At 40.1% G+C, this 13,680-nt stretch overlaps 2 protein-coding genes across 2 annotated transcripts; both read left to right on the top strand.

The window, feature by feature from the left end:
• The first annotated feature begins 2,866 nt into the window (after positions 1 to 2,866).
• On the top strand, positions 2,867 to 8,031 carry LOC123870979 (acyl-coenzyme A diphosphatase NUDT19-like). Its single transcript, XM_045914499.1, has 5 exons — positions 2,867 to 3,266; positions 5,847 to 5,991; positions 6,988 to 7,185; positions 7,514 to 7,721; positions 7,817 to 8,031. Exons 1-5 carry the CDS (start codon positions 2,956 to 2,958, stop codon positions 8,029 to 8,031), a joined length of 1,077 nt encoding a protein of 358 aa, XP_045770455.1. The 5' UTR covers positions 2,867 to 2,955.
• Positions 8,032 to 8,114: 83 nt separating this feature from the next.
• Positions 8,115 to 10,743, top strand: LOC123870914 (STE20/SPS1-related proline-alanine-rich protein kinase). Its single transcript, XM_045914414.1, has one exon. It carries the CDS (start codon positions 8,115 to 8,117, stop codon positions 9,582 to 9,584), a length of 1,470 nt encoding a protein of 489 aa, XP_045770370.1. The 3' UTR covers positions 9,585 to 10,743.
• Positions 10,744 to 13,680: the final 2,937 nt, after the last annotated feature.

Raw genomic sequence — 13,680 nt, forward strand, 5'->3', positions numbered from 1 at the left:
AAAGTAACTAGTACCTAATCAAAGTAAAGTGGCGTTCATGAAACTGGGAATCAGCATAGCTTATTAGCTAGTAATTTAGATATGGCCGGTCAACTACTGAGCACTGGTCTCCATAGTGTACCATGTTGGCCCAGTGCGGCAGTGGGGAGTGGCGGAGTTCGCTTATCTTTTGAAAACATTGTAGAGAACTCTCAGGCATGCAAATTTCCTCACGATGTTTTTCTTCACTTAGTGAATGATATATTTAATTGCTTAGTAACGTACCTTCGTTAACTCCCAAAAAGGGTGCGTGCCTGGGATCGAGCCTCCGACCTCCCAAAATAAAGTAGGTAACAGATATAACGAAACCTGACCTTAGACTACTAGTGTCCTACTAGTGGGCGCTAACATAAATAATACGGACATATTATAGACTAGCTGTGCCCGCGACTTCGTTCGCGTGGAATAGTGACTTTTCGGGCAGCATATACTCTGTACGTTAAAAATGTTCGCCGTGATTCTTTAAATTAACATAACTTTTTTATTTATGAACCGATTGACATGAAATAAACACTAAATGTTAAGTGAAGCTTATTACAATATATTAGTGAAAACCGTATCTAAATCGAATAAGCCGTTTCTGATATTAGCGTGCACAAACACACAGACAAACAGACAAAAAAATTAATTACAATTTCGGGTTCGGCATCGATATAATAACAACCCCTGCTACTTTTTTTTATATATTTCCATTGTACAGACACCACTTTTCTACAATTTTATTATATGTATAGATATATGTAATATAGACTAGGAACATAGGACGCTTGAGCAAAAGTGACTTTGTTCTACAACGATAAGTGATGTGGTACATCAGTCAACCTTTTGCTTTACGCAATGAACTGGAACGTACACAGAAAGTACCTACAGAACTCATTCGCATGAATGAGACAACGACTCATGTTTTCCACTGCCATCCAGACCTTTTTCTGCCTGTTAGCATCAACTGGTAGGTACCTGTAAGCATAGGTATACAAAACGAACACGATGTATCTCGCAAGATTCCTCAATGAAATCATCATATTATCTAGGTACTAATTATGTATTGAAACCAACTTGCCTGAACTCTGTATTTATTTTATTTTTGCAGGACTGCGACCAGGAGGGGTCGTCATACGGCTTGATAGGGCATTTTGGAACAAATCAGTATGTTTGCTGCAAAAGAGGTAGCTGGTTGATTAATTGATTGATGCTGAGATTAATATTTTTTTTTAAGTACAAGTAATTATCTACAATAATATAGGTAGGTACATACTAAGATACTTATTAAATATAAAATTAAATTTTTGTTTTATATTTTTTGTCCCTTCCCGTGTGACCATATTGCTCGTTTCCTATTCAAAATTAGCAGGAAATTCCTCTTAAATCAGATGGACCAGACATTAGGTAGGGATAGTTGATGTTCTATTCCACGATGACCGCTAAACCTTGGTTGTAGTAGTGAGTGTAGCGATAAGCGTTTACACATTTGTGGTAGTTAACGTAAAACACGTCACGGTCAAAAGTCGAAACTGAACGCCATCGCACACTACAACAAGTAGTAGGTACCACGTATGCACATACAAACATAGCCAAATTATGATTCTGATCACTGATCGATTTCTACGCGGCATCGTACCGGAACGCTAAAGGTGCCCACGCACTCGAACTGAACTGCAACTGCGGGGCGCTGACGCGACGCGCAGTTCAGCTGCAGTTCAGTTCAAGTGCGTGGGCACCTTAAATCGCTTGGCGGCACGACTTGACCGGTAGGCTCCCGTCAGGGTTGTATTCTCTGAGTAGGTACCTATTACCTACCTATCCTATCCTAGCTTTTACAATTAAGTAAGGCTTGTGGGTTATGCACAAAAAGAATAGATGTTAATGAAAGAATCCTGTGGAAAAACTCTATAAGTAGTACATAATACTTAATAAGTCCATAAATAAGACTTTAAATGTTTTTCTGTTATTCTTTATGTATGTTCCCCGATTACTCCAAGACCCCTGGACCAATTTGGATTTTTTTTTGTTTGAAAGGGTATACTGTGCAGGTGGTCTCATATAAATTTGGTGAAGATCTGATTAATATCTTCGGAGATGGAGAACAGAACTCTTCAATGGATAAGAGCAAATTGCTCGCGATCAGTGTAAACAGTATGGTATTAACTGGAAAACTTTAAACTAAAAATTATTTTTTACTTTTTAATGTTTGTGGTTTTTGAAGTCGGTTTTATTTTTCTTTTTACACGTTTACAATATTACCTATAAATAATGTTACCCGTGATGACTGTATAATTCTTTGGTCCTAGAGCTGGATCTTGATTGTTTACTCTGTACTGTGACCTGTGTGAAATATAGTCTGTGGTTGAGTTTTCGACCGTGTTGGTGTTGGCTGGCGGGCGTGCTCTGCCTTTTTGGAGTGTTTTTTTTTGTTGAAAATGACTGGAAAGCGCTCTAAGGGGGTGCCGTGCGTATGTCGGCGAGCGTCGGCACAGACGGGGTCCATACTTGTATAGTTTAACTAACTTGTTACAAATAACTACAAACTTGACATTGGCTAGTCTTTGTAAAGCCTGACGAGAGAGGAAAAAAAAGGAGTCTGTGGTTAATGTCATCCATTTGTCATTGGCCGTTGTCAAGTTGTCAACCATTAGTCGTTTGTCATGTCAAGTGTCAAACGTGATGTCAATTTTTTTTATTACCTACACTTGATTCATTTCGTTATCACTTGGTTTCATCCAAATTTGATTAATTAAAATAGACTAAAGCAAAAACAAACCTATCTACCGCATTAGATAAGGTAAGAGATATTTGGTACAGTAATCTCGAGAACTCAATACGTAAGTTTCGGCCTTGTATAATAACCCCTAGACCGCTAAACTGAAACTTTTTTACTGTTCTATTTGGTGATAAAACGAAAGTGACATTGGTGGAATCATGAAAAGAGCAATCGGAAAGTGCTGGCGTGAATCAGCATCGTTGATAGTGCTTGCTAAGCGTAATGTGGACGTTTCATCGAGTAGGAACGCAGGGGGCAGTAACTATGATATTTTATTGCAGACTCGGACACATAACGCTTCGTTCTCGAACGGTGTAGTGTTTCCGGGCGGTGTGAGTGAGGAGGCGGATGCGAGTGAGCATTGGTTGCACCTCCTCAGCTCTTTCGGCTTCGGCCAGAACGATTTCGAGGCTCTACATCGTTCTAGAGCACTTGCATCACCTATATTTGCCAGTAACCCCATCCGAAGGTAAGGACTGCTTATAAAATTTATAAGGTACAACTAACCACTAAGTTTCTTGCTTGTTCTTTTTGATAGGAGAGATAATATGAACCAGTGCAAAATGGTAGATTCACTACCATAATTTTATTATTTAGAAATACCTTACGTGCAATAATAGTTACTTTCTGTAACTTAATATTTAAAGTATCTTAAATTACATCATCAGAATTCGATATATCAATTTTTGTCTTTCAAGCAAAAAGTTCAATTGTGATTATGTCATACAATTCATTGTAATTCAATATTTATACACTCAAAATTATAACATATAAGTGTTCTGTAAACCTTTAAGACTTGGTCAAACAAGCATAATGGAAATGGTAATGGTGCACAACGAGAATGTGTCCAATGCTTTAATAAAACCTTAGTCGGCTATCAGAATCTAGATGCCCACAAATTTCTCTACGTAAGTTTCTGTTTTTTAAAATTCAGTGGGAACCCTTTGATTCCAGAATAAAATAATATTTATCTTATTCCTTTATATCTATCCATATCCATCTCTGAGATACAAGCTATCTCAGTACCAAACCAAAGAGATGATGCTGCGATGCTGCGACTTGTTACCATGGATTTAGGTTTAAAAATAACACAGATGGATAAACACACTTTCCCATTTATAATATTAGTATGGATAAAATATGATAAAATTTCTGAAAATATGCGGCCAACCTTACTATGCTTATAGATGCCTCTACAGTGTGATGTTTCATACAGCATCTTGCATCATAAAACATGTATGTGAAATCTGTTCACTAACATAGTGTCGCTAGTCGCTACACCTGCAGGCACACCTATTATTTTGCTTTTAATATATTATTTTTCACTTTTGTTAAATAAATGTTTTCTATTCTGAAAATTAAATAGAATACTATATTGTTCTTATGGTTATTGTAATAAAATACGAATATAAATAATAAACACAAGTTGGGTAGCGACACTATGTTAGTGAACAGACTTTACACATGTTTGACATTCTGCTATTATGCTTGCTATTGCTGTTGTACTCTATGTCTGTTCAGAGGTACCACCATAGTTTAATTTTTATGAGCCAATTTGTAGGAAACTTTTACATAAGGGAAATACCCCCCAGTATTTCCCTTAAGTAAAAGTTTGTTGTTTGTTTGAGAGTGCAAATAAAACTTGGCCGATAGGATTCATATCTAGATATCTTGGTATCTAATATCTGTGAAGATAATTTATGATGTAAGTTGGTAGAGAAATTGATAATGCATTTGCTTGGTTTATTGCGATGTTTTAGCTGGGAAAAGAAATATTTCATACACCCAATATTATATTATTATGATGGTCGTAGTTATGTGCGAAACCCTAAAAGAACGAGTCCCGACTCGCACTTGACCGATTTATATTCAATTACTATGTACTTAGCACCAACAACTTCCATACAATTTTACAAGAATCTACTCAGCTATATGCTATGCCCTTGGCATAGAGTAAAAATAAGACTTACTCTGGAGTTAACATACAAGTACAGTAACAAATGTTTGAGCTGTTAGTGTAAGTTTTCAGTAGACAAATAATTCCAGAGACAAACAATTACGAGACACAAGCTGATAGTTTGTTAAGCTTCAAAATTAATTTGCAACATTGTGCAATTTAAAACAGTGGCATGTTACATTGATTTAATAGATTTTTTACCGGCAATGCAATCAAGCGGCCAACTGTGGAGCAAATCAATTTGTCTCCTACATTTAAGTGATTATTCGCCTTAACCTTGACCTTGTGCTGGCCTTTTCAAATACCTTAGATGTGAAACAAGATTTGTATTTAAAAATAAACCAATCTGCTAAAATATACATTTTAATTGATAACGATCGACAAGGCGCTTTGTAATTAAACACTTTTAATTTTAATAAAATTCACTTTATTTAGGTGAAAACTAACAAATATATAGAATTAAGTAGTAGTAGTAGAACTAAGTCATCCTTATAAAACAACGAGTTACATTGGGGGGCCACTGCAAGGGGTGCGAAAGGAAACTAATTTTATTGCTAAAATTTACATATACATACTAACTATTACATAAAATTGTTCTAATGGCTCCTATAGCTTCTATAACTAATTGTGCTGTTGGTGCCCAGTCCTCGCGATTTCTGCCGCGTCAGGTTTCAGTTTCCGCAGTGACTGGGTATGCTAAGCAGGCACGCCTAGTATTGCGGCCTGGCTATGCTTGCTTAACAAACGTCTTACCGTGACCTGAAAACAATAATACTAATAAAAACAACAATACTTAATAATAATAATTTTTTTCAGCCCTAGCACAGACTACGGTCTATTTGGGCTGCAAATTGCAAACACCGGTCTCAGTTTTTATTAAGTATTTAATTAAATTAAATAAATTAGGAACATACAGTTTGTTCCTCCTTCCAAGTCCAAGTACTATATACTACTTGGATAAGTATAATTTAATAGTTATCAGTCTTAGAATAAACGCGATAATTTTGTTTGTAATCAACTTACATGTGGTTACGTCACAAAATAATTGAAAATTGTTATTTTTTGGTAACTGGTTTTTAACTTTGTCAACAGACACATAGCATTGAGGATAAGTGCAATAAGGGAGACTTTTGAGGAGCTCGGCCTCCTTATATGCAGCTCCAAACATAAAGCAGACAGAAGTGGCAAATGGGCAGATGTATTAGCTGATGTTGATGTCAAATATTGGCAGAGTCGGGTAAGAAATATTAGTAACGTAACATTAATCAACCAATTATTATTAGAAATAGAAAGATAAAAGATTTTTTAATAAACATTTACAAGTGCTTTTGAATTATCAACTGAATCTACTTTTGACTGGCTCGTTTTTTTAAGGTTCGGTCTCAGAAGGTTGGAAAGGTCAACAGGGCTGTATTGCTAAGCCTCCACTGCCGTCCGTCCGTCCGTCTGTCTGTCTATCAGCGGGATTGTATCTCATGGACCATTATAGGTAGAGAGTTGAAAAAATGAAAAGTGCATAATCTTGTACAGTGATACAAAACCCTTTAGTATGCGAGTCCAGCTCACATTTGACCGGTTTTAGTGAATTAATTATGTATAGGTATTTAAATTTTTGTGTAATTCTAAACGCCATACTCCAAACTGGCACATGAGCTCGTTCACACAGGCTGCGTGAGCGTTGACGTAGCGCGTACCATTGCGTTGTAATGTATGGAACTGTGTAAAACATGGCATACCGCTTGCGTGGCGTGAACGTTCACGTGGACGTAACGTAATGCGCGCAGTTACGCCTACGGGTTCACGCGCGTCACTACGGACGTATCACGTGTACGTGCTGCATACGCGATTGGTATAAATCGGCCAAAAGGTTTGACAGTTCTAATCTTAAATAACTTTGTCCACCCTTTTCTTATTAAATTGGGAGGAAAAAGTTGTTAATACACTAAAATTTACTTGGTACTGACTAAGTACCATTGATGATGTAGTTCAAATAAATAAAAGGTGACTGACTGATTGACTGATCTATCAACACACAGATCAAACTACGGGACAGATCTGCCTGAAATTTGGTATGCAGATAGCTATAATGGTGTAGAATGTAGACGTTTGCTAAAAAAAATTGAAAATTCAACCCCTAAGGGGCTAAAATAGGGGGTTGATGCAAATGGGGGGAGAGGTGTAGACCATGTATTCTAAGATGCAAGTATAAGCTAGTAAATGATAAATTTTGCAGGTGAGTAAAGATCCTGCTGAGCTTTTCAACCTCTGCAAGCAGTACAGCTGTTATCCGGACATATGGGCGCTTCACTACTGGAGCAACTGGCTGACTCCCTCTAAGGCACGGGTGCGGTTCGACACTGCGTTCTTTGTGACCGCCTTGAAGGAACAACCGACTGGGATTCAAGCCAACAGCGAAGTAGTGAAAGCTGAGGTAGGGTAGTATCAAAATATCCCTCTTTGCTTAAAAAAAAATACACCAGCCAGAAATGAATCTTTTTATTCTTACGGTTTAAGAAATGTGGTTCTACCTGACCTAATTAGAATCAGAATCACCAGATTTAATTTTTTTTAACTGTTCAACTGCTAATCACACTCGCACACGAAGGGTTCCATACCATTGTACAGGAAATGTCAAACCAGTATAATTAAAATAAAAAACCGGTATCAAAAAACATGTCTCGAATCTTGGTATCATCAAAATATATTATGTTATTCTTGCTCTGTTTTCTTTTGCACCTAAAAAATTGTATTTTTTACAGTGGGAAACTCCATTGAATATTTTGGCAAGAAATAGTAGAAAGGAAGTGCAATTGTACCCACCACAGGGCTATGAGTTCCATCGACTGTCCAAATTCAATGACATAGAGGAATTGGTACAATTTGCAAAGGAAATAAGCTGCAAGGGTAATGAACTCTTCTACCCTGTTCATGTGCAAGCAAAGGATGGTGCTATACATCTTTTGCCAGGTAACAATTGCTATAGTTGCTAAAGAATAGTTCCTTAAAAAAATAAACTTTTTTATTAGTATTTTTACACTGAAAGTTGCGTTTTGTCGTTCCAGGCGACTACAGCTACCCATCAAATGTAGACCTCGATGACGTGTCGGTGCTAAAAGAAGAAAAGACTATACTAGAACTAAGAGACACTAAGCAAACACTTCACCGCTTCGAAATATCGAAAGAAGAAGTGGTATTAGTTACACAAAATTATACACCCAAAAACCATATCACCATGGACAATCAAGTCGTGCCTCTTAATGTTGTTACAATACATTAAAAAGTCCTATCGCATCGGTGTTTGCCTTAATAGGATATAAATTGTAATAGTTTTTAGTGTAAAATCGTAGGGGGTAGGGCGAGATGGCGAGCTCGGGGCACTCGTGGCCCAACAGCCAGGACGAGTACGAGCTGCTGGAGGTGATCGGCGTGGGCGCCACGGCCGTGGTGCACGCCGCCTTCTGCCGCGCGCGCGGTGAGAAGTGCGCCATCAAGCGTATCAACCTCGAGAAGTGGAACACCTCCATGGACGAGCTGCTCAAGGAGATCCAGGCCATGTCCAGCTGCAACCACGAGAACGTCGTCACCTACTACACCAGCTTCGTGGTGAGGGAGGAGCTGTGGCTCGTGCTGCGCCTGCTGGAGGGCGGCAGCCTGCTGGACATCATCAAGCACAAGCTGCGCGCCGCCAACTGCAAGCACGGCGTGTTCGACGAGGCCACCATCGCCACCGTGCTCAAGGAGGTGCTGCGCGGCCTCGAGTACTTCCACCAGAACGGCCAGATCCACCGCGACATCAAGGCCGGCAACATCCTGCTGGGCGACGACGGCACCGTGCAGATCGCGGACTTCGGCGTGTCGGCCTGGCTCGCCACCGGCCGCGACCTGTCGCGCCAGAAGGTGCGCCACACCTTCGTGGGCACGCCGTGCTGGATGGCGCCCGAGGTCATGGAGCAGAACCACGGCTACGACTTCAAGGCCGACATCTGGTCCTTCGGCATCACGGCCATCGAGATGGCGACCGGCACGGCGCCCTACCACAAGTACCCGCCCATGAAGGTGCTCATGCTCACGCTGCAAAACGACCCGCCCACGCTCGACACGGGCGCCGAGGAGAAGGACCAGTACAAGGCGTACGGCAAGACGTTCCGCAAGATGATCGCCGAGTGCCTGCAGAAGGACCCCACCAAGCGGCCCTCGGCCACCGAGCTGCTCAAGCACTCGTTCTTCAAGAAGGCCAAGGACCGCAAGTACCTCGTGCAGACGCTAGTGAGCATCGGGCCCAGCATGGAGACGCGCGTGCACAAGGCCAGCAAGCGCCAGCCCGGCACGTCGGGCCGCCTGCACCGCATGGAGACGGGCGAGTGGGTGTGGGAGAGCGACGAGGACGAGGACGAGGACGACGGCGACGCGGGCCGCGAGCGCCCCATGAACACGCTGCTGCGCGCCGCCTCCTCCGACAGCGACAGCGACGCCGAGCCGCGCGCCGGCTTCCGCATCGGCGGCGCCGAGCCCGAGGACGCGCCGCAGATCGACCTCGTGCTGCGCATGCGCAACGCGCGCAACGAGCTCAACGACATCCGCTTCGAGTTTGCGCCCGGCAAGGACTCCGCCGACGGCATCGCCACCGAGCTGGTGGGCGCGGGACTGGTGGCGGGCGCGGACGGTGAAGCCATCGCCACGCAGCTGCAGGTGCTGGTGGACGCGCAGCTGTTCCCGGGCGACGCGCCCGCGCCGCGCTCCGTCACCTTTCGCCTGGCGTCCGCCGACCCCGCGTTGCCGGCCGACGAGAAGGGGCTCGTCGGCTACGCGCAGCTCTCCATCGTAGACTGAGCGCGCCGGCGACCCCCGCATGGACAATAAATATTATGAGTAGCTAATGTTAACGCTGTGTAATCGAATTTAGATTAGGTAGAAAGCGTAGGTTTCCCAAGTTGACGATAATGACGCAAAGAGAACACAAATGTGAAATCACTGCATATTTTGTGGGTTTGGCGCCCATTTTCGGGAACCTATGGCATAAACTATTTTAGTCGCCTGGTGGGCAGCTCGCGAGCCACTACAATGTAGAGCACAAACTAGGGTCATATGTTACTACAGCGAGTAGGCTCGCTTAGGTCGCATGCGGACTGGCTTTCGGTCGAAATCATCTAGAGTCTAGACTAACACCCATATTCACAATCATTACTGTGTCACGTCCATTTTCTGTAATCTGATTCGTGGAGACCACACTTGCGTTCGAGCGCACTCTGAGACCTCATAGTAATGATTGTGAATACGGATGTCAATTGATTCGTTCCGTCAATTCGTGTGATTGTAGCCAACTCTTACATAGGGAGACCAAAAAACTATTTTCAATTCCTACATGCCCCATCGCTGGAGAAAACTGATTTTCAACAACTCGACGAATTTTATGTGCAATTAGTTACGTCCTTGTTGAAAACTGATCCTTCCCGTTGGCTTACAATAGGGATGATGCCTAATAGTCAAATCAGCAACTTTTTATCACCATCGGAACGCTCGCTTAGTATGGGAGGTTGTATGAAATACATTCACGTGATGTCATAAACATTTAACGTACTTTTTTAGTTAAAACAATTATTTAAAAAGGTTTGCAAACTTTAAACTAACAATAGATGTAGATCTTACGAATTTTGGAAGACCTATTTATTAATTATGTACTAAGAAATAATTTTCGACATAGGCACCATCCCAATTGTCATCACTTGAAAAGTTGACTCGTCACGCTTCTCGAGGAGAACCGTTCATATAATTTTGGTACGCTATCGTGCGCTATAATGATCCATAGCTTCGTAATTCTAAGTGCTATTTTATCGTATTACGCTGTGTTCTAAGTACCCACATAGTTTATGGGTAAATGACCTAATCCTTTGAATATTGAACTACCGTCGAAAAACAGAAGGGTTCTGTTACTTGTCTGTTACATATCCTTGATCTGTCAACTCCATGTATATTAAATGTTAATTTTCATTATTAAGAGCGTTGAAGCATGAGCCTGGAACACAAGTTTAGGTATTTACCCGAGGTTCTTTGTTTGTTTCCGTGAACGGACGTACCCAGCGCAGTTTAGTTTATAACAAACCGTTTTGATCCTAGACGATTTTCAAACAGATTATTTTTTCAATATTTTTAAGTATGTGGTGTTAGTTTGTCGTTTTTTTCAAAACAATGATGTTTTTTAAAACAGTGTATTGTCTTTATAGATTAAGTACGAGTGAATAAAACTTATAATTGTAGTCAGTACTTAATACTAATCTTTTATATACTTGTTTAAGTATAAGAGAGTCAAGAAATTATACAAAATTCAACTTTCCTTATACATATTTACGAAAATATGGTTCCCTTATCATGCACAGTATAAATAGTTACACCTACTATAATAATTTTCACACATATATTTATAAAGGCTAAAATAAATGTGAAATCCGTCTAAAATTTAAACAGTCTTAAATATTTAATTTGCAAAATTATCAAAAATATAATGCAATGCTAATACTCATAAAGACATTGAGCATTTTTTATTTATTTATGGTCCTTTACAATCTTTTCAAATTTTATTGTTAGTACTAAATCGTATTTACCGTAAGCGCAAGACAATGGACAGTACAATGAAAGGGATTAACAGGTACAAAAATGCAGATGTTACACTTGAGTAGGTATTTATTCATCAAAAATAAGTGCATTGCTACACGAGTAAGCTAGGGATACAAAAACAAAATAAGATAAAGTTCAAAACTAAAAGTACAAAAACCCACCTACTACTTTTAAAGACTTCACCGCAGATGATTGATTTATATTTGAATATGTATAAATTATTATATACATGTATTCGAAATTTTCATAGTAACTGCTATGATTTGATATCAAACTCGATCCATCTATTTCAAGTTTATTTTTTCTCGATATACATTTCTTTTTCATGTCATGTGTAGGTAAACCAATTTCAATATACTTTTTGGGTTTTGTAGGTTATATCTCTTACATTCGTTTTAATTATGATAAGTTCTTTTATGACATATCGGAAAATTTTATGACATATGACAATATAGCCTCTAACACACGGAATGGTAAAGCGAAGCGAAAGAGAGATCTCATTTATCAAAATTTAATGTGCAGTTTGGCAGTAATAAGTGAATCGATGAGCCAATAAACAAACAAATACGCAACCCAACACGTGACAGGTTGTGATGGCAATCAGGGTGAGGACGCCCCGCACACCCACACATTCCCTGGGCTAATCCGGTGCGGGATAGCGCGGGTGACGTGCGGGTGTGCAGAACGTCCCCCGCCTCATACCTCGATTGCCATCTTGACCTGTCACGTACTATACATAGCTCCCGAAAACTCAGTCCTCTCTTAGTTGGATAAAGTATTGTTTTATACTGTATACTATAATATTATAAATGCGAAAGTGTGTCTGTCTGTCTGTCTGTCTGTCTGTCTGTCTGTCTGCTACGCTTTCATGGCTCAACCGCTGAACCGATTTTGATGAAATTTGGTACCAACTTAGGATATTTTCCGGGAAAGGACATAGGCTACTTTTTATCCCGGAAAAACAAACAATTCCCCCGGGATAGCACGCTGTATTTCACGCATTTGTCGTTCAATAACGCCGCAACAGAGCTACGGTTTGATGGCATTTTTTGCACAGACATAATTGAAGACATAACAAGTGATACAAAATACTTTTTTTCCAAAATAAACAAACAGTTCCCAAGGGACAGCACGCTATTTTTCACGCATTTGTCCTACAATAACGCCGCAACAGAGCTACGGATTGACGGCATTTTTTTGCGTAAACATAGTTGAAGACCTTGCAAGTGATATATGCTACTTTTTCCAGAAAAAACAAACAGTTCCCACGGGATAGCATACTATTTTCTCGTATATTTGTCGTTCAATAACGCCACAACAGAGCTATTCATTAACGTCAATTTTTTGGATTGACATAGTGGAGGATCTAAAAAGTGAAATAAGCAACTTTTCTCTCTAAAAATCAAACAGTTCCTGCAGGATAGCATGCTATCGTTCAGACATTCGTCATTCATTAACGCCGCAACAGAGCTACAGATTGACGCTTTTTTTGCAAAGACATAGCTGAGAACCTAATAAGTAATAAATGCAACTTTTTTTTCCCGAAAAATATTATATGAACACTTCTCGCGGGATAGCATACTATTTTTCACGCATTTGTCATTTAATAACGCCACAACAGAGCTATGAATTGACGTCATTTTTTTAGGGTTCAAGCAAAAACGGAACCCATATAGGATCACTTTGTTGTCTGTCTGTCTGTCTGTCTTTCCGTCGTGTCTGTCAAGAAACCTATAGGGTACTTCCCGTTGACCTAGAATCATGAAATTTGGCAGGTAGGTAGGTCTTACAGCACAAGTACAGGAATAAATCTGAAAACTGCGAATTAAAAAAAAAATGTTTCAATTTTCAAACTAAGGCAACTATACCAAGTGGGGTATCATATGAAAGGACTTTACCTGTACATTCTAAAACAGGTTTTTATTTATTTTTATGCATAATAGTTTTTGACTTATCGTGCAAAATGTTGGAAAAAATAGCCGAGTACGGAACTCTTAGTGCGCGAGTGTGACTCGCACTTGGCCGGTTGTTTTGCATAGACATAGTCGAGGAAAAAGTATTATAGACTACTTTTCCTTTCAAAAAAAACAAATATCCGCAGGATAGCATGCTAAAACACATGATAAAATAACTTAGGCATTGCATAAAATATTGTAACAAACCTCAATTATTATTAAAACCTTGGATCACGCGAGCGTGCCGCGGGTAATAGCTAGTTCAAAAATAAAACCATCATAAAGATCCACGAGGGATGACCACGTGCAAATGATAGTAATTATCCTATTGTTTCAGGTGTTATGGTAGAGTGTACAAT

The sequence above is a fragment of the Maniola jurtina genome, chromosome 2, assembly GCF_905333055.1.
Source record: "Maniola jurtina chromosome 2, ilManJurt1.1, whole genome shotgun sequence".
NCBI lineage: Eukaryota > Metazoa > Arthropoda > Insecta > Lepidoptera > Nymphalidae > Maniola > Maniola jurtina.